The sequence below is a fragment of the Taeniopygia guttata genome, chromosome 1 (assembly GCF_048771995.1).
Source record: "Taeniopygia guttata chromosome 1, bTaeGut7.mat, whole genome shotgun sequence".
NCBI classification, from domain to species: Eukaryota; Metazoa; Chordata; class Aves; order Passeriformes; family Estrildidae; genus Taeniopygia; species Taeniopygia guttata.
Window position 1 is genome coordinate 70,149,887 of NC_133024.1, and position 27,782 is coordinate 70,177,668.

Here is a 27,782-nt window from a genome sequence, read left to right on the forward strand (position 1 = left end):
GTGATCTTCTGGAATGATTCTTGCATTAAAGTGTCCTGTGTGCACTTTGCATTTAGGAAATACAGTGCATTCTGATGCATATGTGAAAGTTCTCTTGGTGTATTTCCAGGGACTAAATTAGACTTCTTTTAGGTTGACTTTCTACTGTAGTTAGCTTATAAGTTATCATTAAGTTTTTCTGTTTGGAAGAGAAACAAATCTTATTTGGTCAATTAACAGCTGTAGAAGCTATAGCTGAGTCATTACCCCCTCCCTCTCCTCCCTCTTTTTTTTTTTTTTTTTCAGTTGTTGTGGGTTTTCTGGTGGGAGGGATGTTTTTGCAAGTAATTCACATTTTTATCAGAAATAAAACACTACACTTGAATTTGGTAGGTAGTTTTAGGATTACTTTTATTTCCTTTCTTTTTATTTTTTTAAGGAGCCTTCTGACCTAAAATTATGGTTTTGGGAGGGGGTTAGTTTGTTTTAAAGGAAAAGAAAAAACTTTCTAAAAGGTCTTTGTGGGTGATGGTGTGATGCTTGGGCTCATGTTGGTTAGACTGCTCAGTGTAAACTCATACAAGACCAAGTAGGTAGTTATAACTTTTGAAAAACCTACTCAACCATGAGAACTCACCAATGGTAAGCTTCCCCTTTCCAACTTTTCTTAATGCTGTATAAATGTGCAAAAGAATATCCTAAGCAAGGGGTTCCTTTCAGCCTCCAGCTATAAAAAACCTAATCTGATCTAAATACGTTACGAAGGATTTTCTGTTCTTCATGGAGAGGAATAGAAGTTTCTGAGAGCAGCTCATCCCAGCAGCCTTTGATAGGGTATTATAGAAAGGTCTTAATCTTTCTTTCCACTGACCTAGAGAGGGAGCATAGATGACTGTTTTAAGCTAGACAATTATTTGGTAATAGTTTGAGATCAATTTCTTTTCTATCTCACTCTCTTCCTAAAATGAGGCCAGATTTAATAAAGGAAGAATTTGTACTTTGTGTTGCACTTGCCCCAACTACACTAGTTTTAAAAGTTGTATAAATAAAAGTGCATAATTGCACCCAATTAAAAAGCATTTGGATATGTGTTACCTTAAATCAACTCAGTAACACAATGTTGAAACCATTCTGAGTTCAGTTGGATTTGATCACGGTTTAGGCCAAGATGGTTAATCCCAATCCTGCATTTCTAAGCAACTGTACAGTAGCTGTGAGATCCAGGATCTGTTCAATGCACTTCCATAAAACCCTGTAGCAAGCCAATAGGTGTATTTTTGAATTTTGGGCCCGTAACACAGCAGAAGCAAAGTCATGGCTTATTCTAGTGTATAAAGCTTGATTTGCAGAAGAAGGCCAGTCCCCCAGCCTCACCTAGGTAAATACCATTTGTGTCTTCACATCTATCAATTTAATTTAAAAATTGAATTGCCAGTCAGGGATCCTGGATGCTTTAGATGCAGATCAGTGCTGATGGATTGATGTTCTTAGCGCTGATAAGCTTCTAAAACATAAGAAGAACAAAACCCCACACCTCCCAGAAGGTTATTTCTGAGTTGAAGTTGCCTTAACTACTTACCTTAATCAGAAGTCTGTAAATCATATTACCCAGATGCATTTGTGTAATGCACTATGATGTGTTTCTTCAAAGCTAATTGAATAATTCCATTAATTACCTTTTATTGTTTCATTAGGTTTCTGCAACACATTTTGAGCTTGAATATTACTTAATTTTGTTTGGAAGAAGTTGAGCAGGAAAAAATGGAACATGAACATTTTAGGAAGAGACAAGAAATTCAAGTTTCTGCACAGTACAATGGATTCTTGTAAGCACTATTGCAGAGCAGGGAAGTTAAGACAGATGCCTTAAGATGCTTAATGTGCATTTATGCAACACTGAATTATATACTGCTACCAAAGGGCCAGATCCAGAAGTGCCCTGCTTGGATGCACAAGGTCCAGAGTGGGAACTATGCATTTCTTTTATGCTGCAGTGGCGGGGGTATATTGCAGAGACTCGTACCTCCTCACGGGCAAACGTCATACCTTAGGCACTGCAGAAGGCACTTCCATAGCAGGTCTCCAGAGTACGGAAGAAAAGGAAAAAAAAAACAACAGAGTCAGCTTAGAGCATGGTCAGCAAGTCTGAAGTGGGAATATACATAGTTCAGATGCCCGGTGATGGGGAAGAGACTGGATGGTGTTTCTCCTCTCTCCCTATTAACCAATCTACCCCATGATCACAGCTCTCCAAGTCTTTTGGGACTGAGGGTTCTTTCTACTAGCTGTGCTTTGGAGCAAGGTAATGCCAACAACATAAAAACCTTTAACTTGGGTGTTGCTTTTTTGCTATAGGATTGAGCTTCCTCATAATTTTAACTTGATTTATTTAACCATACCACAGACAGAGCTCAAAAAAGAAGACTTGTGTTTTAGTTGAAAAAAACATGGATTATTACTTTCCAACAATTGTCAGTCAGCATACAAGGAAAAGGCAGTCCAAAAAGGAATTAACAGTTGTTACATTTTCTGTTACTGTTTGCTGTGTTCTGTGAAGGCAGCAACAAAATGGTACCCCTGAGAAAAACCATATTGCAGTTGTGTTTCTAGAAAACAGAAACAGCAAAGTACTGCTTTTTCCATGGGACTCCTGATGGTTTATACTGTTTTATACTTTTGTTTTATCTTTTTAATAAAGGAACAAGGTTTTATTGGTTCTAAAGTACAAATATCAGGTATTTACAAGAAGGTTAGTGTTACATCATAGATCTGTGTTAGCACACTGAAAAATTGCATCCTTTAGTCTCCCACTTTCAAGTCCAGTTTAAGTGATGCTGAAATTGTTAAAGACTGATGGCTTTGTGCAGCAATGCTTACAAAAGGTGAAATGTGTTCCCTGTGTGAGGATTCAAGTCCATCCCATCCTTAGCTCAAGACCTACAGCAAATAACATGGGGGTTTTTTTTTCCTCACTTCTCTACAGAGAAGACTGCTAACTCATCTTTGGGTGGTATTGGAATTTTGCACCTGGAAAGAGTGACAAATACTATTTTTCTCTCTGTAAGATTTCTGATGTTCAGCTGCTGATGATTACGAATAGACATGAGCCCTGTTGATACAGACTGAAGGTAGTAGTCAAATTGATGATTTAGTCCAAAAGAACCTGTTTGTTTTGTCTCCCAGACTGATTGCTACTTGAGTTAAATATATTTATGATGGAAATACTAAGGTATCGAGTATGTAAGGTTTAAAATAAGTATTTTTTGTCTTTGGATATAATAAATTTTTCTTAAATATTAATCTTCCGGAACAAGAACTCTTTGAGAACCTATGATTTCACTGTTGGATATCCTTGCGACAGAAGGAATGGTCCAAACTTGCATGTTTTATAAAAGTTGCAGAATGTTTCTTCAAACTCTGTATAAGAAATTTTGCATTTGCTAATTCCAAAACTTACAAAAGCATTTGCTACACATTGATCAGAAAGGTTTAGCTTTTTCTTCTCTAAGTGAGAAGTGCCCATTTTAACATAAGCTCTCAGCAGTATCGTACCAGCAAAATTTCTTGGGGAAGATAACAGAAGGAAGACTGCATGTTCAAATGGCTTGTTCTGAATACCAAAATTTGCAGCCCCAAACACTGGTGGAACTGTCATGGAGGGCCTGGGATATCATCTGGCTTTTACTGCATCCATGTATTATAGCTGAAATAACATGTCCATGCACAGATATCATCCAGCAGAACTATTAGCAAAATGTATGTCAGAATCCTAAGTATCGCTGAACTCAGCAATATGGTCTCTGCTTCCCAAAGTGCTTCATATACCACCCCCCTCCCATGAATGTATGTATCCTGTAGGCCAACATCAGGAGAACTGGTTTGATTTCTTTAGTCAGGATAGTGAATCTACAGGAAAAAAATGCAAGTAAACAGACTGTGCTATCTCCATGTGCATTTTCTAACAAGTGCAGCTCTTCTGAAACCACTTATTTGTATATCTGATGGACATTTTTGTGGACATTTCATGAAGAACTGACATTTCTGACATGTTTATGCAGATCACAGGAATATTTTGTCCTAGGTTTTAATTCATATTTGAGGTGAGAAAAGGAGCAGTGGTTTTAGGATAATCCTGAGGCCAGAGTTACTGTTGGTGTAAAAGTAGGCATTACTGAAAGTCACTTTGACAACCACGAAACATAGTAAAATGATAGAAAGATGATTCTCCCACATTTACCACCCACAATCACTTTTGGTTTTTTTCCTCCTGGGGAACTGGGGACTAAGAGAAACCCCAGGCTGATTTAAAGGAATTAAGTTCTCTAAGGGAATTGTACTGCTGAACTCCAAGGGCATGCCAGTAAGTGAAGTTAGGTTTTCCTGGCAGGCCTGGGCTTTGGGGGAGGTATCATGGCTAAGGCAGCCAGGATAACATCCTCTGCCTTTGGATTCTGTCCTGAGCACTCCCTAGGCTGTGCTGTGCCAGCAAATCCATGAGGGAGCAGAATGGCTCTTTGGTTGCTGGGCTGCAAGCAGCCATGTGTCCCTACCAGCAGAGGCAGGGGCAGCAGGAAGGGGGTACTTTTGCCCCATGGTCAGATCAGAAGGGGGATGGATCCTGAGAAAACAACTGTTTAGGGTGTTGGGCCGTTTTGTAAATGCTGGTTTTGTGGTTTAGCCCACTCTTTATCAGGGAGTCTTGAAAATACTTAGGTTGTCATTAAAAATAGCAGCCCTTAAGCTTTTAGATCCATTAAAGTAATGACTACTACAAGCCATACGTAGTAGTTATTGTAGGATAGTTGACATTGGCTGCAGTTAGAAACTGCTTTCTTGTTTCTTTCTGCTTTTCTCTTTTAAAAAAATCTACATACGCTCAAAAAGTAATGAAAAAAAAGCTTTAAATTCCCAGTGTGAGAACAGAAGCCTGATGTAGGGGAGGATTTCATTTTTCTGAAATTTCTTGAAACAAACCTGTCCCTGTGAATATGAGGCAGGAAAATCCACAAATAGAAATTACTTAAAACTACACAATACTGTTTTTTTTTTTCTTACTGTTAGTTACTCACAGAGAGTACAAGACACACATCATTACTGTGCCTACCAAAGGCGTAATATGGGAGGAGGGCAGGAAGAGGAGTAGGTTTCTGTCATTAATTGACTTCCTACAGTATTCTTTTGATACTGTATTGATACAAGTCAGATGTGATTAGAAACCTCCATTTAAAATAATCAGAAGGTTACTTTAGAGGAAGTTTAGTCACTTCTATTTTTAGTGATTTGAATAGAAATCACAGTCATATTTTTATTAAAGCTGCCTCTCAAGTGTGGAATTTCCAAGTACCAAGCTATTTTTGGTATTCTGTTTTTGCAAACTGGTCCTGTTCTCTAGAGTGCTGAATACTCACGGTTTTCAGGTACTGTTTCTTTCCTTTAGTCTTGTGTGGTTCTCTATTATTTATAAATCGTCTTTTGGGTTGGGATGAATTTCTACACAAAGACTTCATGATCTAACCGAAGTATGGTCCAATTGTGGCTAAGCAGAGCCCCAAGAGGACAAAAACTGCAGTGGTTGCAGCAGTATTAAAGTCTGGTAGATTTACTAAGATGCGCTGGTCCCGACACAGATTGACCAAATCTGCCTGGATCTGGAGCAACAACTGACCAGATTTTTATTTAGAAGTCGAATAATAGCAAAACCACAACAGCTTTGAGTTTCATAGCATATGTTCTCCAAGGGGGAGAGTGTATGTTCTGACTGGGGGATTTGGGTGTGCATTTAGAGAGGCTCCAAACAGCAGTTACTTTTAGCTCACAAATGTCTTTTTGCAGTACCTAAAAAACAGCGATGCGTGCAGCTTCAGAGGCTCTTTTATCCCTAAATGGCACCAAAGAGAGCAGCTGCACGTGAAGTGATTTAGTACTGAACACGTTTGTTACACTCATTTCTATCCATTTATTTTGTATATAGAGCTTTTTATACACATTTTTCTTAATTATGTAGCTGTCGTGAAACATCATGAAGCTACGAGTAGTTTGTTTTCATGTGGATTAAACAGGTGTTTGGTCATTTGTTTTCTAAAGCCTTTACTTGAATTTGTTTCCATTAGGTAGTGAAGTCTGATAATGTTTACAGATCGCTTTCTTTGGTTTTGGGAGCTTTCCCCGTCTTTCTTCCTACCCCCTGCCCTAAGAAACAGAGAGCTCATGCTCAACAGTCAAGTAGATGTGTCACAGATGAAGAATTTGTATACTTTGTCACCAAAGCATTGGGAGTGACATGCTGATTCCCTTCCGTTTACAGTTTAGCTGACAACTTAAAGACACTTAGCATGGTCCTCTGTGATTTCTCCTGTCCCTTATCCTGTTATCAGCTTTATTATGGGAAACTTAAATCTTCCTAAATGGGAATTTACAATCATGAAGCTATCCCAGAGCGAGGCAACATTCCTGCTGTTAAGTCTGTTCCGCTTTTAACTTAGATGAATGAAACGTCCTGGGTTATCTCTTAAGTTCCTTTTGTATTTGCCAGCAAGGGTCATCAACATTTGCACTAATCACAATGTCTCAGCTGTTTTATTGCCACAAGGTTATTTTTAATTGTGCTGCCTAAACTTTGAATGAGCTGTATTTAAGTTTGGGATGATGTGTAAAAGATACCTGTAATAATGACGCACTTATAGTATTTTTTTGTATGTTACAGATAGGACTCATCCTATGCACAGAGAAAACGTTGCCATTTATAGTTTAATACTTGAAGTAACTTTTTGAAATGGGCTTTTATAAATGAATTAAATACAAAATCACATTGCTTTGCCTGGAAGTTCCTTCATGTTTTAATTGTATTTGCATTTTCCCCATATGTATACTTTTCCATAAAGTTCTCTTAAGCCATTTACAACCAATGAAAGTGCATTCAAGATTTTGTACATCAGTGTTCAGACCTGTTCATACTTCTCTGAAGTATAATCCGTGTTTAATAAAAAAGTACCATTTTAAGCCTCTTTTCCAAAGTTATATGAATAGACTTGACACTTGAATTCATTATTGAATGCAACATCAACTTAATAAAAATATGTGAAAGAATCTGGAAAGTGCTCAGCTGTAGCATCTGTATTATTAGATCACCAAGGAAAACTGCCTACCTGGGAAACACTGCACCATTGCTCTGGTTTTTACACTCCAGCTACAACAAACCTAAGATTACACTCACTCTTGACACATCTTCCAGGTCATTGGGTCTTGTGGGGAAATAAAAAGCCTGACTTGTGGCTAAATCTTATTCCTCCATGACACTAAACCTGACTTAGAAATCAACTGCTCAAACAGGAAATCAGCCATGTTCCTTTTAGGTCAGGAACAATCTGTGTAAGAGAGCTGTAACACCCAAGTTGGCACTGACATGACAATGACACTGGAAGTTAAGATCAACAATTATTTCCAGAAAGTTTTTTTTTAAAAAATTGAACATTTTATAACATTCCATGAATTCCAGCCTCATACCCCTGTCTCTACAGTTCTAGTTCCCCTTGGTCCTTGTATGCCTGATGGCAAGTGTGATAGTCATGTCTCAAGTACCTGGTGTACACAGAACAATCCCTGAGGAAGGGAGAGTGACTGGCTCAAGCCATGTGGCCAGTACCAGCAGATGAGCCTTTTCAACAAGGCAGGAGTGTTCTCCAGGCTTTCAGAAGGCAATCACTGAAGCTATAAACTCAGTTATCTATAAATCACCACTGCACCTGGTAATTTGCTGTTTAAGCCCTGAAGAACAGAGGGTGGGCAGATGGTAGAGAGGCATCCAAAGAACTTCTCTAACACGGCAATAATAATAAAACATACGCTGTTCCAGAGGACTATTTTTAATGTAGTATTTTGTACACCAAAGCAACATCTTATTTGTCACCCACCCTAATTATGGTGAAATACCATAATAGGTATGAGAGCAGATCCCAGGGTAGTGCACAACATCTACCAAATATAAATATGCTGTATTATTCAACATGTCCACTTCTTTGTCACATTTAAGTGGTTTAAATGATCGCTGATATATCTGTGCTCAGGAAACTTGGCTTGTTTCAGGCTTTTGAAAGCTTCCCACTTGGCACGTCTCTCTTCAGTGTTGTGTTTGTATTCCTGTTCCTGTGTCAGGTAAGGCCGGCTGAGCCAATATTCATTCTCTGCTTCAATTTCCAACCTTCGGATCATTGCTTGCTTCATTGAAATGGTAACCTCTCTTGGTCGCCTGTACTTCCCAATCCATTGTTTCCCAGGAATTCTCTTCCGCAGTAATACTGTTGTTAAAAACATTTTGCCTTAAAACATAAACAGAAATATAAAATACTCATTACCTTAGGGACAAAAATAAAACTTTGACAAGAAAGATGAAAAGCCCTGCATTCACTCCACTGCCTATCAGCTGGCTAGTTTGAAGGTTTAAGCTCAGAGCCGGGTACTCACAAACCATCACACGCAGCAGGCAGCACAAGGCCAGATACACTGGAAACTTAACAATCAGAAAAAGGGAATTGGGAATTATGTAACTTAAGAATTTATTCAGTTATCCTTACACTGCAATTAAAGCATATCCTCCATAAATTATTTAAGAAAAATCCAGTCACAGATATTCAAGAATGAAGGGTTCACTTCCCTCATGCCTTCTTCAAATAGCTGTGTTGTCAAAACAGTATTTCCATCTCTGTCTTCTCGATCCAAATCTGGCCTTTTCCTCAGCATGAGGTTTTGGACTACAGTCTCTCCGTAAGCTGATTAGTACGTAATTACTTAGCCTGTATCCTGACCGAGGGAAATCTGGTTGGTAGGGAGAAGCAATATCCTGAATTAGACCAAGCGGTGTAAGCGGAAAGCACCAACAGATCCTGACAGAACACGCTGGGTGTAAGGGGCAGGAAGACCGAATGACGTTTAAACTTCACAGAAATGCTCTTTGCTCATTAGTCCCACACCCGACACCCGCTAATGCCCAGGCTTCACATTACAGGGAATTTCATCAGCTTTAGAGAATCACTGAATACGCGGAGTTGGAAGGGACCCACAAGGATCATCGAGTCCCCCTGGCCCTGCACAGGACATCCTCAGGAACCACACCGGGGACCTGAGAGAGTTGTCCCAACCCTTCATGAACCGTCAGCTTTGCTGCCGTGACAAGTAAGTCACCTAAGCACTTCCAGCACGGCACAAAGCGGCACTGCCGCTAAGAGAAGCCAACCCACCCCGTTCCCACGGTGCAGGTGCACGCCGGTGTCCCACTCTCCGCCCCGGTTTAGGAGCGGATCCGCGGGGGCACCGCCGCCCCACGTCCCCTCCGGCCCCACTCACCCGCACTCGGCGGCGGCTGCGCGCCCCGCGGAGGAGCCAAGATGGCGGCGGACGGGCGGGCGGGGAGCGGCTCTCGCGAGACTCAGCGGCGGGCGGGGCGCGGCGGCGCCAATGGGGCTCGCGCCGGCGGCAGTTTGAAGGCCCCGGCGGCGCGCGCGGCCCGGCCCGGCCCCGCCGCCTCCGCGCCCCGCTCGGAGCCATGGCCGCGACCGGCGCCTTCTTCGGCAGGCTGCGGGAGCTGGCCCTCACGGTGGAGAAGGAGGTGAAGCAGCTGCAGCAGGCCATGCGCCGGGAGGACGCGGGTAAGGGCAGCCCGCCGCCGTAGGCCGCTGGCTCCGCGGTTGTTCCTCGGGGCCCCTGGCTCGGTTTGCGTTCCTGCCCGCCGCTGTGCCCGCACTCCGCCGGGAGCTCGGCCTGGGGCTTGCTCGGGCTCCTCCCGGTCTCCTTGTCTCTCTGAGCTCCTTTATGGGTGTGTGGCTGAGTTTTCTTATCACGTTCTTGCTTCTTTTTCTTTTTTTCGTGGATCGATGTAGGAAAACATTTCCAGGGCATATTCTCTCTCTGGACAGATAGCTCAGGCTTCTAATTGTCTTTATCTCTATGCTATGTCTTGTCACGTAGCAGGTGCCCTCTGCTATAGTGTTTGCATTAGCCTTGGTTTGCAGTTTAAAAAGTAATGTCTGCTGTGTTGTGTAAGTGAGTGATGCATCTGCCCACAGGCAAATACGATGGAAGAATTCAATTTTCTGCTGAATTTTTCTTTTCACTGGTCTCTATATCGCCATTTTTCTGATTTCATCTGACCTCTTTAATGATAAAATGCTAACACAAGCAATTCTTGACAGCCCAGGGTCGTATTTGTTTTATCAATATCTGTCATATACAGTATTAGCTGCAACGCTGAAGTGAAAGCCCAGGCAATTTCTCTGTGGAGTTTAACACATTGTACAAAGAACAGTTTTTTGCTGTGTGAAGTACCTGACAGGAACTAGTTCTCTTTGGTTTTGTCTATATTGACTCTCTTTCTCTAATGTATGCTTCCAACATCTCTAATATTATAGAAGCATAAAATGGTTTGAATTGGAACAGACCTTAAAGATCACCTAGTTCCAACCACCTGCCATGGGCAGGGACACCTTCCACTAGACCAAGGTGCTCAGAGCCCCATCCAGCCTGAGCTTGAACACTTCCAGAGATGGGGCATCCACAGCTTCTCTGGGCAGCCTGTTCCAGAGCCTCATCATTCTCACAGCAAAGAACTTCCTCCTAATATCTAATCTAAATCTTCTCTCTCTTTGTGTGAATCCATTCCCCCTTGCCCTGTCAGTACCTGCCTTTGTAAAAAAAGTCCTTCTCCATCTTTTAGGTACTGGAAGTTCCCTTCAGGTACTGGAAGGCTGCAATTAGTTCATCCTGAAGCAGCCTCTTTTCTAGGCTGAACAATCCCAATTCTCTCAGCCTTTCATTGCAGGAGAGGAGCTCCATCCCTCTAAACATCCTGGTGTCCCTCCTCTGTACTCACTCCAACAGGTCCCTGTCCTCCCTGCACGGGGACCCCAGAGCTGATGCAGCCCTGCAGGTGGGGTCTGAGCAGAGCAGAGGAGCGGAATCCCCTCCCTGGCCCTGCTGCCCACCTGTGGATGCAGCCCGGGACACATTTGAGCTTTCTGTGGGTGTGAGAGCACACTGACGGCTCATGGCCAGCCTCTCTTCTGCTAATACAGGAGATTACATTCATTCACCATGTAGAACGCTATTTTCATGCTAAAACACTAAGACACCTCTTTTACTTTCTAAACTCTTTTATGTGAACATTCATCTGGAAGACTGTGAAGATGAATCTCCACTAGCAATCTTGCATGACCTCCATTGCGAAATCAAGACTCAGAAGGTAATATCTTAGCTTGCTTCCTTCTTGAAAAATTATATGTGTGTGCATGTTCCATAAACTTGTGGTTCTGTTTTGATCATTAAGCCACAATTCAACTTCGTTAGTTATAACCCTTATATTTACTCACTTACCTCTAAGTCCTCATAATGGCCATGGATATTGGGGTAATGCCCAAAAACTTGTGGGTGACCCAAAGTCGGTCTAGCAATGTTTCTTAGTTTGCAGTCACTACTGTCACTCAGGTAAGCAGGGAACAAAGGTTACAAGGAAGTTGGAGTGGTGCCAAGGTATGAGGAGAATGATTCAGGAACAGCAGCTCCCAACAAAAGAGACAAGCTTGCTTGTCTTCCATAAGCAGCCTTTAGAATAAAATCAGTCTTCACAGAAGTTCCAGTACCTTCAGCCATTCAGTTAAGTTTGTGAAAAATGTTGTCTATTCCTTATACATAAGTAGAAAAAATGGGTTATAGAAATGAGCAATATAGAAATAATTGAGTGATATAAAAATGAAGTTGACTTTCTGCTCTGCACTAAATCTTTGTACATATAGAGTAAGAGTCTATACTAATTGCTGTTACCTCATATTTTTCCAGAGTAAAAGCATATTTTTTCCTTGGCAAGGTTACCAGTAAGTAGTTATCATATTATGAGCTATCATTACAGTTACTTTTGTAAGTTTTCATACACTTAGGCTCTATATATTCCTGGTATTCCATAGATGTATATGCCTGATGGTTTTCAGGTATAGAAAAGACCTAAATTTGCTGCTTATCTTCATCTGAATTGCAATTAAATACTTCCAAAATGCTTCATGTGTAAACAACTATCATGTGATGATTTGAAAATCACTATTTCTATGTTCCCTTCTCTGTCCCCAAAGGAAGATATTAGTGCCAGTCTTGGTAAGATTTCCTCTGAAAATAAAGCAGTTCATGAGTTTATGAAGGCAAGTGAAATCTTGATAGAAAGAAATGCAGCAGATCTTGGAAAAATAAGAGAGCTGTTCCAGAAATATGGCTACAAACCACATATCGAAGGCTCTACAGGTAATATTTCTTGTTAATACAGTATGTGCAGAAAAGTATTATTTTTATAAAATGTTTCTCTTTAACTATATGTATATTTCTATTAATTAGGAGATCAAGTACATCCATGTTATTTGCTTTTTAATAATATCCAGAGGGTAAAAAATTTTGTTGTGATTAGTGCTGTAGGAATTAACTAAAACACAAACACTTGAAATTAGATCTTCTGGCATGCCGCTAGGTTAGTGTCTATTTGGTTTAGGGTTTGGGGTTTTTTTTCAGTAATAAATATATTCAGAAAACATGTTAGCAAGCATGTTTTCATAACCCAGAGAATTACACTGCTTCAACTTCTCATGCATGAGGAACTATTGTAGATGCACCTGAGTTGTTTGTATTCACATGTGATGGTTTCATTAATTTAAATCGCCCTAGAGAAAATCCTAAAATGTGTGTTTCACAGCATAAATGGGACCAGAGAAGAATGCTGGGGTATTAGGTGGCATGTGACAAGCAATAGCACCTTGATCATTGGAGGGGAAGGAGGTCCTTAATCCAGTCAGAAAATGCACATAGAATTCTCTGAAAAATCCAGATATGCCAAATGACTTAAAGTACTACACCTGTCTATACTACACATACTCCTTTTGGTATCAAGGGCCCAATCAGACTTTAAAAAGCTTCTGACATGGTCTTAACTTTCTCTCTGATTATTATCCAGTCATTACACAAAACAAAATTATGGTTGTGAACCATATTGAAGTCCAAGTTAAGCTCCTATAGCTGTTTTACACAGATAGGGCAGAAGACTGATTTTTTGTAGTACCTTTCTTCCTATACCCTCTTTGCTTTTAAAGAAGTCTCCAAATAGAGCTACAAGGTTAGATTATTTTTTAAGTCATATTTTTAAGCTAAGTGCATCTGAAGACATATCACTGCACATCAGAAAGTATATTACTTTAAATAGCCTCCCTCCCCCTACCCACCTCACAGAACCAAGTTGGAAAAGACCTCTGAATCATTAAGTTAACTTGGTGGCTGCACACCACCAAGTCAACCAGACCATGGCACTGAGTGCCATGTCCAGTCTTTCCTTAAACACCTCCAGAGACAGTGACTCCACCACCTCCCTGGGAAGTCATTCCAATGTCTAATTACCCTTTCTGTGAAAAAATTCTTGCTAATGTCCCACCTGAATCTTCCCTGGTGCAGCTTAAGACTGTGTCTTCTGGTCCTATCGCTTGTTACTTGCGAGAAGAGCCTGACCCCCACCTGGCCACACCCTCCTGTCAGGCAACTGTAGACAGTGATGAGGTCTCCCCTGAGCTTCCTTTTCTCCAGGCTAAACAACCCCAGCTCCCTCAGCTGCTCCTCACAGGAATTGTGCTCCAGACCCTTCACCATATTCATTGTCCTTTACTTACTACATCATGCAGAAATTCTTAAACATTTAGGTGTGTTTGCTTTATCTAACTCCAAAAATGTACAAATTACACAGTTACATATTTTTGCAGTGAACTACTGTTACTGAAAAAGCTGTCTCCTTTCACAAGTTCTTAGTTGCTGCTTCATAACCTTTCCTCAATACTGTTTTTCTGAAGAATGAGCATTTTAGTACTGTATGCAGCCTTTGCTCTTTCTCCAAAAATCTTTTCATCTCCATGCAGGGAGAAAAATACACTTACGTAAAAATAGAGTGAAACTCAGTAAATGTATGACTTATAAATATAGCTTAGCCATATAAGGTTTTGATACCTGTTGTAACTTCAGGTTCAGTACTTTAAAGGGAAAGAAGGAATCTAATTTTTACAACAAAAAAGTAAAAAAACTTGAATACTGGGGAAGTGTCATTTTATAAATTCTTAAAATAAACTTCTGACATAATTCTTTTTTCATTTCTTTTCTTAAAAAGAAGAGGAGGATGAAGCTAACAGTGAATCAGCAATGTCTGTGCAGAATAAATCTGATGACGAGAAAGCAAATGATGTACCTCACCTATCTGCTTCTACAGAGAAGCCGCCGTTGCCCAAAGACCCCCTGCGTATCCCCGAGCTCTCCGACTTTGGGCTTTCACAGTACGCGTTCCCCAGGCCTCGGAGCGCGCTGGAAGCACCGCACAGCGCACAGCACATGAGCAGTGCGCGCCAGCTGAGGGCAAAGAATGAGACTCCACTAAGGTTGCGAACGCCACAGGCTTTGCCCAAAACACCAAAATGTAGGCTAAAGATGGATGACTATGAGTGTGTAACACCAAAACTTGAGCACTTTGGCATTAGTGAACATACCATGTGTATGAATGAAGATTATACGATGTCGCTTATTCATAAAGCTTCTCAGACATTAAAAAAGTAAGTTACTGGAGTTCAGATTGTTTCTCTACTGAATTTTCTGTATTTTCTTCTTGCTGTACTAATTTCTTGCTCCTATGGCCTTCTTCTTTGTCTTGAGGTGGGTGATTGCTCAGATGATAGCTCTCAGGTGCTGGGTCCTGTGTCATTTAACTCCCTACACATCTTTTCACATACCCATTGCAGTGCTAGATGCTGACTTAAAATATATCTGCTGTGCTCCTTGCCTTGACTGCAGCATAAGAATCATCCATACACAATGTAGTTACAAAGAGAAAAACACAATGTGATCTGTTGTTTTCCTTAACCAAAGGTTTCAGCCTGGGCTTGTCTGCCACAGATATTATACAGCCAGTGTAAAGGTTGCAGAAGGTTTATTAATATAAACAGAAAACAGTTTGTAAAGCATTCAGTAAATTTGTAGAAGCACTGTATTATCTCTAACATAAGCCCCACCTTACAGTTTATTCCTTTTGCTCCAGTCTTCTCTTGAAAGGACTTCTCTAGATTTTCACTGTTCTAATTATAAAGGAAAATAATTGCAGCAGTGAGGTCATGCATGTAGTTAATAGGTCATGATTTTATAGTTAGTATTAGCAATATGTTTCATTTAAAAAGTTGACAGTACCTTAATATTTGATATTTAGAGAAATTGTTTTGAAAACAAGGATCATATGCATGAAACCACTTTAAAAATTCTACTGGTTCAACTCACTGTAAAAACTAAAAGTCATATGGCTTCAACTACCTCTAAGACTTCAAAGATAAAACTGACCTGAAATGTTACTTTTTTATTTAACCCAAAGTTTGAGATGTGCTCATCTAAGTAAAATGTACTGCCTCATATACTGCCTATACCATTTACTGGGGGATTTTTTCAGTTTAGACATTTTGTAGAGACAATCTAAATCTGGTTATGATAGTAAAGATTACTTTTTAAACATTTAAAATAATTTTCTTTAAAGACACAGATTAGTGTGTAGGTTAGTTAAGTTTCCACCTTTTGCCTAGTATTCTCTTAACTGTGTATGCCATTTTTTCACTAGAAAATCTTGGATATAAAAAAATATTTTTTTAAATTTCTCTTTCCAGTGATATTAAATAGCTTGTCACTTTGAAATCACTAAGTTTTCTTTTAAAATAATTTTGGGATCTCTCCTTTTAAATAGTTACGTAATTACTAAAATTACTTGAAAGCTCTATAGTATTTTATTAAGATAAACAATCTTACTTAAACTTAAAAAATCAATTAAAAAATCTTTTCCTGTTCACAAAACCCTTATTAGTTTAGAAGCAGAAAAGAGTTCCTCTTGTTCTATATAATTTCATAGGCTACAGGCAGTTCCAAAGTGAAACCCCTAATACAGAATTGATAATCTCTGGCATCTGTCCTACCCTGTACACCTGGTTTGGGTTTGGCTTTTTCTTAATGCCTTAGACTGAAATATCCGTGTATTTGATCATTTGTGGCTGGACCGAACATTTGCATACCACAAATTGCAGTAGAATCACAGATTAAAAAAATCTATAAAACATTCATTTAAATGTTTAAACATATATTAAACATTCATATAAAACATTTGAGAAAACTAATTTTTTACTTGCATATTCATAATGAATACTAGAAAAGTGACTAGGTTGGCAATATTCCTTTAACTGTGACTTCTTCACATACTTGAGAGCTAATCGGGGATTTGGTTTTCAGGTTGGTTAAAAGAGGAGATGATAACGGAGGGAATTTGCCAGAAATGACAATCAAGGAATTCATGGTTACTCCTGCATCAAAATCCAGTAAGAGAGCTAAAAATGGTAAGTTAATAATCTGTGAAATTAATATACATATGCATTTTTAAAGAATGCATGTGCAAATGCATTGTAAACATGTGGGTAACTTAAATTGTGTTTCTGGTTAAATATGGTTAATTCATGGTAAGTCATTGTATGAGTAGTAATGTCTAAAACATGTTGGTGGCTTCTATGGGAAAGTTTCTTACTCCCTATAATTTTTTTTATCATTCTTGTACTCATATCCAATTTGAATTATGCAGAAGAATTCATAATTTTGTAACTGCAGCTTATCCATATTTGAAATAAAAATACTGTTTTGCCAACTTTGCCTTTTTTTCCCTGAGAATACCCATTGGATCTGTTTCAAGACAGGAAAGAAAGGGGATAGCAAGAGAGTAATTTAAGACTTTCAAGGGTAATGCTAGAACTTCTTTGAGAGGATAAATAGATTATTTTTTAAATCTTGAGACAAACATAGTGTCAATTGGGTAAATGAGAAGGTAAAGCAATGCTGATTTAAGTTTGGCTTCTTCAGTTGTATTCAGTAGTGGGACTAGAATGACTACTTTGCATTTACTGCCTTTAAGAAACACTGTAATTTGGATGGATCAAGCAAAATATCAACTAAAAGGATGCACATGTTTTAGAAAATGAAACTAGAACAGGTAATAGTTACATATGTGTGTGTGTACATATATATTTTTAATTTTATTCTGCTCACCCTTGATAGCAGCAACTGACTGGATGGATTCTCCTATGGTATTTGTGTTCTGTACTCCTGATGTGAAGGACTCTTCCAAAAATAATAATACAGGATTATCAAGGTCACCAGAGACAAAGGAACTGCCTCTTCCCAGTCATGCAGCAACACCACAGTGTCCAGATTTTCAAACAAGATGGTTAACAGCAGAAGCTAAGGTAGCAAATAGCAATTATGTACATTTTCACACACTTTGCCAAAAGCAGGTTTTAAAATGCCCGTTTGGGGTTCTTTTCCAATATTATTTTTTCTTATGTCACTATAAAAGCTCTTTCTAATAGTAATTCTGTAAGAACATTTACTAAGTATTTTACCTAACATAAGTAAATGTAACTGAAGACATTTAATACTTCTTTTGCAGCAGCAGGTAACACCAAGGGAGAAGCTTGAGTCAGTGACAAAGAACGATGCAAAAGATACACCGTGCAAAGAAGAAAGAATTCCTTTTGCTGCAAGCTCTGATGAGTATCTTAAACATACTAAGGACCCTTCCCCTCCCAGTCTGGAACACTATGACCATTTACTCAATACTCCTCCACCTCCAGAAATAACAAGGATACCAGATAATGTTTTAAAGGTTAACTTATATGCTTTTTTTCCCCAACTGATTTTAATATCAAAATACTAGAATTTAAAGGGCCTAGTCCTATCTGTAATACATCTGTTTTGAGTTCTTAGGTAATTATTTTTATTTGTATTTAATGTTTCCTATAGATCCTTTCCCAATATAATCAAAAGGTAGACTCTTCTAAAGCCAAGGAAATGGAGACCAAGGCAGGAAATACAACAAGATATGAAAGTTATACCACTGATTACAGCAACAAAGAGAACAGGTATGATTACACTTTACAAATTTGATTAAGTAATTTAATTTGTAGGAGGTACAAAGAGGCTTTAATACACTTAGAAATTCATGTAGTTGCTTGCTCTTCAACTATCCAAACAGCTCTTGTTTCTGTGACTAAATAACTGGGGTTTTGGCATGGTATATGACTACCTGTTTGTAAAGAACAAATATTATAGCTGATGGTGTGTTTGAATCCTCCCAAATTAAAAAAAAAAAAAAAAAAAAAAAAAAAAAAAAAAAAAAAAAAGGAAGGCAGAATTTTACTGTAGGTTTATCTGTAGGTATACTTTGCTTTGTGGCAATCAAAGCATCAGTGGATGCTTTCTGGGTAAATTTAGGCAATAAAATGAAAGAATTTGGCGAAAAAATATCTAAGGGAGAATTGATTTCACACTTGTTTTGGTAAAGACAAAATACTTTAAATTAAAACTATAATAAGTAATCTTAGAACAATTCAATTATAGTTTTATAAAGAGCACAATCAGTTTGAATATAAAGAAGTTGTAATAAAAACTTTATCAAAGTGTACATATTCCTGATTCAATGTAATATATATTATGCTTGTTGATTATCTGTTACATTTAGGGTCTATAAAGATTATTTAAATAGGAGGTACAAGGAACATGTAAGGAACAACAAGCCAGAGCGAGACTGATAAAAAAATTACTATACTTGGAAGTTAGAATACATTTGAGTAATCTTACTTTACCTGACCCTTCGTTTTTTGTTGTCAAGATAAAAAAGACAAGGTTTCAATGTTTCTGTCTTGCTAATTCAAAATATGATTTAAATAAACTCATGAACACATCTGGGTATATTTTCAGAGGATATCATGGAGTTTTCAAGACAAACATCTGAAATGAAACTGAAGACCATGTTGAAACTTTCGCATTCGTTGATCTTAACACCAAATCATCACAAGTTCAAAAAGCAAAAGGAAATACTTGTGGGAAGAAGGAGTCATACTGAGAAAAGGCTTTTTTTTAATGGAGAAAAATTCTTTATCTGTGACATGGACAAACTTGTTTGAACAAACAGCTTGTGCTTAATTTTTTTATTGACATTATTGTCAAAATTTATTGAGGGGTTTTAAATATATTGCACTTCAAAGAGGAATGAAGGTCCATGTACAAGGTGGTACTTCAGTTGTTTGTTGTGTAGGATTGCATTTGCAGTAGGCTGTAGAGTGCAGTTAGGTTGTAATAAAAGGAAGTCCAGTATATTGTTTTAAAAAGTGGATATATCTGGCTATTCTGGTGACTCTACATCCTTTCAGGGCTTGAGACTGAAGTCTAGTACTTCAACAGTATTTGGTATCTTCAACAGAAGCAAGTAAAACTTTGTATTGAAAGAGTTAAGTCCTGCTTTACTGTTTAAAGCAGTTCTGTGCTTTTAGTTCTTTCTGCAGTGATAAGATGTATCTGACACATTCCTGCATCAGACTGACTGTTACCTCTCTAGCGGACAGGCATTCCCCATGCAGCTTCTTTCTTTATGTATCTACATAGTATCAGGTGACAAACAGGGTGACAATCAGGTGCTATGCATCTGGTTTCTTTGTAGTCCTAGAAGGTGACTCTGGCTCTACTGTGAATCAGTTGAAAATGTGCAATTGTTACTAGTTATATGTATCTTGAGCTGCTTGGAAGAACTTGCTGGAAGGCCTGATTGCTTCCTCTCCTGCTGCTCCCATGTGTATTCTCTTCAGTGCTGGTGTCACTTCTAAATGTGCAGATATAACCCTGTAGTAGCTCACCAAGCTGAAGTTTGCAGAGCTGTTTGGCACTCTTTTGGTAGTCATAGTAATTAGGATTTCTTTTCCTACCAGCATTTTTATTGTTTTCCACCAGAAAACCCAGCTTTGCATCCTTGTTTGGAACCAGTTTGCAATTTCCAGTGTCAGCAATTCCTCTAAGTGACTCCAGGACTGTTCTTACTATTTGTCTTCCAGTCGATGACTGAAATTCTGCATTTACGTGAGGACAGACATGCAACACATGAGAAGGGAGAGACTGTCCTAGGAGATGGGGATAAGTGGATGTTTTTCTGAACTCAGCTCCACATTTTTTTTAAGTCTTCAGGATATGCAAACATCTAGAGAGCCCCACAAGTATTTCTTCATTTGCTTAGACTTGTCCTGGTTAAAACTTAACAAGTAAAGGTGCCTTTTCCCTGCTATTACATTCATTTTCCAGGATAAGCGTACATCAAATTAATTGGAGAAGGTAATTTTCTACTAGCTTTGACATGAGCAGTCATTGAAAATGCTAGTTTCCGTTTAAAATTATGTAAGTATTAGTGTGTCAGTCTGTGAGCTTAATTTACATTTTTGGATACTAAATAAATTTGTTTCAAATGCTTGGTGTCTGCTATAAGAACACTTACTTGTTCTACCCATCTTCTTCAAAGAGCGAGGGCCACACCTGCTTCCAGCTTTTGTGTAGATTAAAACCTGGTGGGGTGAGTGCTGGTTCTGGCATTTCATGGCCTTGGAAAGGTACAAAGTATTCTTGCTGCAAAGCAAGAGGGGTTCAACCAGACAGATTTACCAGCACTAAACAGGAGGGATTTCACAGCCTGCAGTCTCTTTCTTGCCCTGCAGCAGGCCAGATACCCTTTTAACATGAAATAGAACAAGCAGCACCACTGCAACCTTGCTGTATTCCCCCTGCCTTCAACTAATGAAATTCACAAAAGGGCTTAGAGAAGTCTTTTCCCTTAAACTGAGAACAACTCAACACTCCACCATGCTTTCCTTCATTAGGGAACTGTGGAGCTGTACCTTGCAATGCTGGGTTTCTCATTGCAACGTACTTGAATAATTTTGCTTGCCTCTTAATATTTTCTGTGACATATTATTAACTAATAATTATCTTCAATATGACAATTGAAACCTTAAAATCTTCTGGTCTACTCAAGCTGTTATGGCGTGATACTGGGATGAGACTTTTTGGAATCAAGGAATGAAGTTGTATGCATCAGTTTTGTTTCTCTTATCTTCAGTATTACTGTAATACACTTAATGTTGTTTGTGTTTGTATTCTTTTTTTTATAGGCAAAGCACTGCTTCAAGACAGATAAAATCATGACAGCAAAACAAAAATTAGTTTTAGTTTGCTATACTTCACCTTTGAAATTCTTTTAGGTTTCAGGATGTCCTAAACAGTAGTTTGAGTAATGGGAGTGGGGGACGGGAAATGACAACAGTGAAAGTGTAAACACTGGAACAGGCTGCCCAGTGAGGCAGGGGAGTCTCCTTCTCTGGAAATATTCAAAACCCACTTGGATGCAATCTTGTGCAATCTGCTGTAGCATGGGAGTTGGGACAGGTGGGTGTGTGGCTGTCTGATATATTGGAACAACCAAGGATGCAGCCATGGGGCTGGAGGAGAGTAAAACTCCTCCTAAGCCAGTGTTGCTGGAGAAAGGTTCATCCAGCTGCACTCTGAAGTTAATAACATGTCAAAGTGGGAATGATGCAAAGGAACTTAAATTTTCAAGTTGGTTTGTTGTGGAGTGAATCTCTTTAACAGCCTTGGCCTGTGGGAAGTACAGTTTAGATAAACAGTAGCTACATAAGTAGCAAACACAGTGGTTCTGTAAGAGACAGTCATCACCTGAAAATAAGCAAAATTGCCAGAGTACAGTTTTGTGTTGTGCTTTTTTTAGGTTAACTGGGGGCTGCTTCCACTAGAAGCTGTTTCACCAATTCCCTTGCACAGAATTTAGGGGTTGTAAAGTTTTACAATAGATTTCTTCATTTGCCAAGACACTGAAAGGCTAATTATTTTTGTTTTCTCATCTAGTGTGTCCTTCTGAACTGTAATCTCAAGCTCAGCTTTTGCCCGTGTGAGTGCTGGATCAGATGTAAGGGAAGGGTGAGGAGGGAGATCACATCTCCTAGCAGTGCCTGCTCTGAGAAAAGATTGAACCTAGCACAAAATTGCTAAATTGCTCTTCAGTATTTAAAGACATCTGGGAAGTAACCAAAAAAGCATAGCCTTTACTTTTCCTTAATTTGCTGTGGTTCGTAATATTTCTTTTTTTTTTTTTTTTTTTTTAAGTATATCAAATTTGTCAGCTAACAGAAACTTCTCCCCCTAATCCCATTTGTTGTTAAAGGAGCATCTCAACTGTTCTGTCCCGGAAGCCCCTTAATAAGGGGTCAGTGCTGTCTTATCTGGGGAGATACTTTGCCTGAGGTTGAACACAATTATAAGTCTCAGTGAAATGAAACTTCCCAGATGGTTATCAAAGGAATAATTGACAAGTATTACTTCTAGTGACTCCCTTTGTGCTTTTATTGAAGATTTTTATTAACCACTGGAGCAGTAAGTGGAGTCTGGGCTTCCTTGTTTTTTTAAAGCACCATCGCTGCTTTAAATTTCCTGTAAAATGTCATATTTGTTTTGTTCTCACTTGTCACTATTCAAATGTTCTAGCACTCATGGTGGTTGCACATGCTCCATCAACAGCAGTAGCTGGTGTTGGATCTGCCTTCTGTTTTGGGAGAACTTTTTGCTCCCTGTGGGATAATAATACAGATATTATGGCATTTACAAGGAGCAAAGACAATATTCAGTGGCCACACTATGGAATCACATGTGTGTTAGTCCAAAGGAGCACAATTTTCTGCCAGGAAGACATTGGCTGATGCTGCCTATATCAACTTAAATGTAAAACACTTTGCTTTTCTTACAGTAATTACCTACTTTTACAAAGAGGGAGTTGACATCATAGTAGGAGCTGACCAGATCCAGGAATTTCTTTGAACTTATCTTGCCTTACTCAAGTTGAAGAGTTTTTAAAAAAGTAGCACAAATGTGTCTGCATGGGAAATGATCCATGGAATAAGATGCTCTGTCACACAGGCATTTATCCTGGGGAGGAGCCAAGGAAAACATAGTTTGCAGAATGCCCAGCAGGAAGGTGTTCAGATGCTTCCATAATTTTTGGCATATTGTATTCCTGGCTTAAAGCCCTGGGGTTACAATCTCTAATGATTGCTTATGAAATTGTTGTAAGCCAATCTAGGGCCTTCTGCATGTTCCCACCTTTCCTCCCCCAGCTGCAGGTCCCACACTGTAGGTTGTTGGTTGCATCACAGCAGTTTTGACTGCAGGGAAATTCATTCCTGCTTGCCCAACCACCAGGAGCTAATTACTGTTTTCCAGGATTAAATTGTTCAGGGACTGTGCACTGACCCAAATCACTGCCTGCCTGCGAAGGCATTGGTGGTTGTTGAGGCATGAGAAGGGAAAGGACAGGCATGGGAGCCAGGATGCCCTCCTTCCCTGGCTGGTGAATCCTATCCTGTCTGTCCAGCTGCTTTAGTAACATTGCCTGAGGCTGTTCCTCCATAACCACTTCAGTGGCAGCTGAAGAAACTCCTCCTCTTCACCACTGCACTCCTCACAAACTTCCCTTCCCCCTGCCTGGGACAACTGCTTGGGTGGTTGTGTATGAATTGGGCTGGAGAGAATAGAGCTGCTTGGGACAAACCTGAAACTTGGAAGAGGGCCCTATGCATAGGTGCAGAGTGGTGTGGTTTGTTCCTGGCCGTGTAGGCTGCTCTGGCTGGTGGGACCTATTTCCAACCTTTAGTATTTCTATAAGCACCTGCTTCCCTTTTCCTTTTCTAGCAGCAGCCTCCTGCTCTCCCTGCAGTTGTTAAGGCAAAGACAGCAGGAGTGGGGCATGTTTGGCAGCAGACCACAACCTGGACTCTACACAGCCCCAGCTGAGTAGGCACTTGGGGGTCAGGGACTGCTGTGTGCCTGGTGGTCTTCCTCAAATGCCCTCCCTGAAACCACTGTTGTGGTTTCCCCTTCCATCCTCTAAGCCTGGGCCAGGCGCAGGCCCCTGTTAAAGACCCCCAAGTCTTTTTAAGTCTGAAAACACTAGTTTGTGTTTGCCAGAAGCACAGCTTGGGGACTTGACAGCACAGACAGCACTCGGAGGAGCTCACCCAGAGGAGCCCTTGAAGCTGTCATTTGCGCTAGATTTTCTTGCTGAGTGTTGAGGAAGTCAACTGAGTATTTGGGTCAGGTTGTCTCTACTTAAGCCTGTCTGTGAAACTGGAAGTATCCCAGGGAGGGTCCCAAACACCCCATCCCCTCTGAACCCAGCCCTTAGGCAGTTAGGACTTTGCCCCAGTTTGCCAGCCAGGGACCTCCTCACAACCAACAGGTATTTGTGGCCAGGTGCACAACACTACATGGGTGTTTTGCAAGGCACATTCCTCAGGGGGAATGGATATTCTTGTTTTTAACCCATCTGAGCTGCATGAAGTCCAGACGGGAGGGCTTAGACAACAGCAGATAATTGGATTGTTTTGGTTTTGGCAGGTTGAACCTTAGCTGTTGCATTACTTATAGTGTTGTTCTTTGAATACTACCCTAGCTGTCATCATTCACAACAGGATTTCAGAGACCTCCTCATTTTTCCTGCTCTCCATTGCAAAAGTAAGAATTTGCTGATAATGCTTAATATGTTCCTGCTGCATAGCAGCTGGATCTGCTTTTGACCAGAGTTGTAAAGTAAAATTTAATTCTCTACAACTGCTTCAGTCAGATAGCAAACACAGAGGGAGGACTATGTTAGGTGCTGCCCAGGTTATTAAAAAAGTGTGTGAGTTGTCCTCACTCTTTAAACTATGGAGGGAATTAATCTCCACAGCAGGACCTCTCCCAGAAATGTTGCAGGAACTTATATCAGGCTTGTGCTGCCACTACAAAAACTGAACTGGTTTTCTGATGCTGTAGTCCCTGTTTGTGGACATGCATACATATGTGTGTATACACACTTGTATGTGCCTGTACTGGAGGGGTGATGAAATCAGAAGGTGACTGTGAAAAATTAAGGCCTGAGCATGTGGAAAAGAATCTTTTTTCCTCCCCGTGTTAGCTGAAAGCCTGGCTGATGATCAACAGTGACATCAGTATTTATGTAAGGTGTAACAAGGTCATAGTGAGGGGATTCTTGGTGAGGAAAAAAATAGTATTTTTTATACACTTTCTTTTCTGCTAATTAGATTGAAAAAAACCCCATTGGTTTAGGTGCACAAAATGAGGGGGAAAATTAGAACTAAGAGTCAAGTTTGTTTGGGGAAGCACAGCAGAGTCCTTCATGACAAGCCAAACCTAGACAGGCAGGAAAGACACACCAGAAGGGACATAGAAAGAGAAGTCCCATCTATAGGAGCAGGGCAGCCTTCAGTAGGTGCTACTGAGGGTAAAAAAGAAATTAAGGGAAGTTACCCTGGTTCTGTAGCTGGGTCTATTTGACTGTGCTGCACCCCACAGGCAGGATGTGGAATGCTACTGGCCCTGCCAGGAAGCACAGCTCACCAGGCTTGCTGCTGCAGCCAGAGGCCACACACACACAGGCGGGAGACCTGCAGGAGTGATCTGGATGTTTGTCACTGCTTAGAGGCAGAGAAAAATGGCCCTCTGAGAAAGGACAGAAAGAAGGGGACGCCTGGAGCGACACCTGCAAGGGAGGTGGGGGTAGGAGTGGTATCCCTGGCAGCGCATTGGCAGGAAGTGAGAGCTGTCTAGACTGCTGGGCAGGGGAGGGATTACCTCTGAGAAGTGTCGAAGTCAGGAAACCTTTTCTGGAGAGCTGTCATCCTAGTTCTTTGCCTTACTCAGCTGAGAGGCAAAAAGCTTTGGAGGAGTGGTTGACACTGTTCTACTGTTGACACTGTAGATATGTAACAGAGCTGTGTCTCTTAGGCATTTAAGGATCAAAAAAAAAAAGGAAAGCACCTTATCCAGCTGCCTTGATGAGGGACAAAAAATCATCATCAAATTGCTGCCTTGCTGCCTACAAAGCAAATCCTGTGGATTGACAGATTTGGATGCAGTGCTGTCTACACCACTTCCTGAGCATATGGGATTTTTCACTGTTTTAATTTCCCCAAACCACAGTGCTCTACATATTTTGCTCTTTTTAGGGACTGGTATCTCTCCTCAATGTCTATAGCAGCTTTCAGAGATAAACACAGCCAGGTTACTGTGACTGAATCCTCTCCTGTGCACTAGGAGCTCAGCTGGTGACAGCTTTCACTTCCCTTTCACCTCTTGCCACATCGGGATGGTTGGGCCCTGGTGTTGTCTGCTTTCACAGCTGCTGTCATCAACTTGGATTGCCAGCTGATATATATTGATACAAGAAACCCCTAACCTGAACTACATTCTTCTCTCAAGTGTCTTTACCCATAATAATAAGATCTGCACGTCTGCATTATCTTTCTGTGTGATTTGAGAGCAAGAGATCCCAAAAGATGTTTATCCTGAAAAAGCTGGGGAAGAGATCAGCTGACATTTATGCATTCATGGCAGTCAAGGGAAGATAAACTCCTCAACCAAACATGCTGAATGAAGTATTTGCTACTGAAGACAGCTCTGGACTTTCATTTCCTGGTGATTTTGTTTCGTGGACCACCACATATAAAGCCTTTTTCTCTGCCAGCTGGGCAGGCACCAGCATTCCCTGGCCATGGCTCCCATTCCAGCAGCAAAATCAAGTCACCTCCCAGAGCAGCTGAGTCACAGACACAAGCTCAGTTGCCACTGTTGCATTTTATAGTGACTACATTTAAGAATTATCCTTAAATGCAAAACAAAGGAAATGGCCATATTCCTGTGTACCTCTAATGGCAGGTTTGTCCTTCCCTTTGGTGTAACTGTAATTATATGCTGGTACTCACCACACTCATCTTGTAGGACAGATGATGCCCTGGGGCAATCAGTGAGACCACTTAGCAGTAGCCTTTGCTTTTCTGTCTGTCCGATCTGTCAGCTGTCCCCAACCTGAGCAAGCCTGCCCCTGGTAACACAAATCCCTGAGCTGTTCCAACACATGGGTTTTTCATAGCATCAGTATTTGAAGCACCACTACCTCACACCAGAGGTGACTGTGCCACAAAAAAACATCCCACCCATGCCAACTCTGACAACAATAAATCAGCTCCACTGCCACCTCCAGGCTCACTCCTTAATGAGCAGCATTTAGAAGTGTCTTTTCTTGAGCTCTCTTTAAAAAAAGGTGGGGAGCACTTCTCAGTCCTAGGGAAGTGACTTAGATGTAGGTGATTCTGCAAGAGACATTCATGAAGGCTGAAAGTGCAACTCCCTCATTTAGAACCCAGAGAAGGGGGACAGAAGAGGGTTAAGCCAAGGGCAGAACTCCCTCAGGCTATACTGAACCAAGGGATTCCTGAGAGGGAAAAAAACAAACCTATATAGATCCCAGTTCATGACAGAAAGCACACCTTGTTCTCAGCAGACAGGAACATTTACTTCAGTTCTAGCTTCTGCTCGGGCCTTAGGCAAGGAAAGTAGAGATTCTAATGAGTTACTGCTTCTACTCCTGCCCTTGCCTTGCTCTTGGCACACAGGGGCTCAAAGTGCAGAAACCAAGTACCTGGTCCTGCCCAGACCAGCTGGATGCTCCCAGTCATCCAAGGACAGCTGGACCCTACTGGAAGACCAGAGGCACCTGCACATCTCAGCATCTCCCCCTGCAGTGACAGAGGCAGTCAGGCTGGCAAGCACCAAGCACCTCTTTGCTGAGACATAGGTCACCCCTTCTCCATCCTGCTCTTTAGGGTACCAGGCAACACCACACACGCCAGTCTTCCAACTGCCCCATGGACAACTGAGATCTCTACGCTACCCCTTCCTCAATTTCCAGATTCTAGAAGCTGACTGCTGAACACTCTCAACACCCCCCAGCACCATTAGTAACTTCTAACACAGAGCAGCCTTGAGCATTGATACACCACTAAACAGGCAAAGGA

The 27,782-nt window shown here is 40.5% G+C and overlaps 3 protein-coding genes across 12 annotated transcripts in view; 2 read left to right on the plus strand and 1 right to left on the minus strand.

Moving 5' to 3' along the window:
* Window positions 1-7,073, plus strand: part of ZDHHC20 (zDHHC palmitoyltransferase 20) — a 49,202-nt gene extending 42,129 nt beyond the window's left edge. For all 4 annotated transcript variants that reach the window (XM_072930813.1, XM_072930805.1, XM_030275383.4 and 1 more), the window contains one exon: window positions 1,674-7,073. In XM_072930813.1, coding sequence (XP_072786914.1) covers window positions 1,674-1,693 — 20 coding nt within the window. In that variant the 3' untranslated portion in view covers window positions 1,694-7,073. The remainder of the gene's footprint in view (window positions 1-1,673) is intronic.
* A 752-nt stretch (window positions 7,074-7,825) lies between these two features.
* On the minus strand, window positions 7,826-9,426 carry MRPL57 (mitochondrial ribosomal protein L57). 4 transcript variants are annotated; one of them, XM_030275418.4, is made up of 2 exons: window positions 9,319-9,426; window positions 7,826-8,294 (listed from the first exon to the last, which is right to left on the minus strand). In XM_030275418.4, exon 2 carries the CDS (start codon window positions 8,287-8,289, stop codon window positions 7,978-7,980), a length of 312 nt encoding a protein of 103 aa, XP_030131278.1. In that variant the 5' UTR covers window positions 8,290-8,294; window positions 9,319-9,426; the 3' UTR covers window positions 7,826-7,977. The 4 variants fall into 4 exon arrangements, with proteins under 4 accessions (XP_030131278.1, XP_030131283.1, XP_030131271.1 ...); XM_030275423.4 differs by having other exon boundaries at window positions 9,213-9,346; XM_030275411.4 differs by lacking the exon at window positions 9,319-9,426 and adding an exon at window positions 9,095-9,234.
* SKA3 (spindle and kinetochore associated complex subunit 3) lies at window positions 9,312-20,337 on the plus strand. 4 transcript variants are annotated; one of them, XM_072930798.1, is made up of 9 exons: window positions 9,312-9,620; window positions 11,145-11,209; window positions 12,090-12,255; window positions 14,147-14,582; window positions 16,288-16,391; window positions 17,101-17,288; window positions 17,492-17,707; window positions 17,845-17,963; window positions 18,802-20,337. In XM_072930798.1, exons 1-9 carry the CDS (start codon window positions 9,518-9,520, stop codon window positions 18,833-18,835), a joined length of 1,431 nt encoding a protein of 476 aa, XP_072786899.1. In that variant the 5' UTR covers window positions 9,312-9,517; the 3' UTR covers window positions 18,836-20,337. The 4 variants fall into 4 exon arrangements, with proteins under 4 accessions (XP_072786899.1, XP_030131317.4, XP_030131307.4 ...); XM_030275457.4 differs by having other exon boundaries at window positions 9,413-9,620; window positions 17,495-17,707; XM_030275447.4 differs by having other exon boundaries at window positions 9,413-9,620; window positions 14,150-14,582.
* Window positions 20,338-27,782: the final 7,445 nt, after the last annotated feature.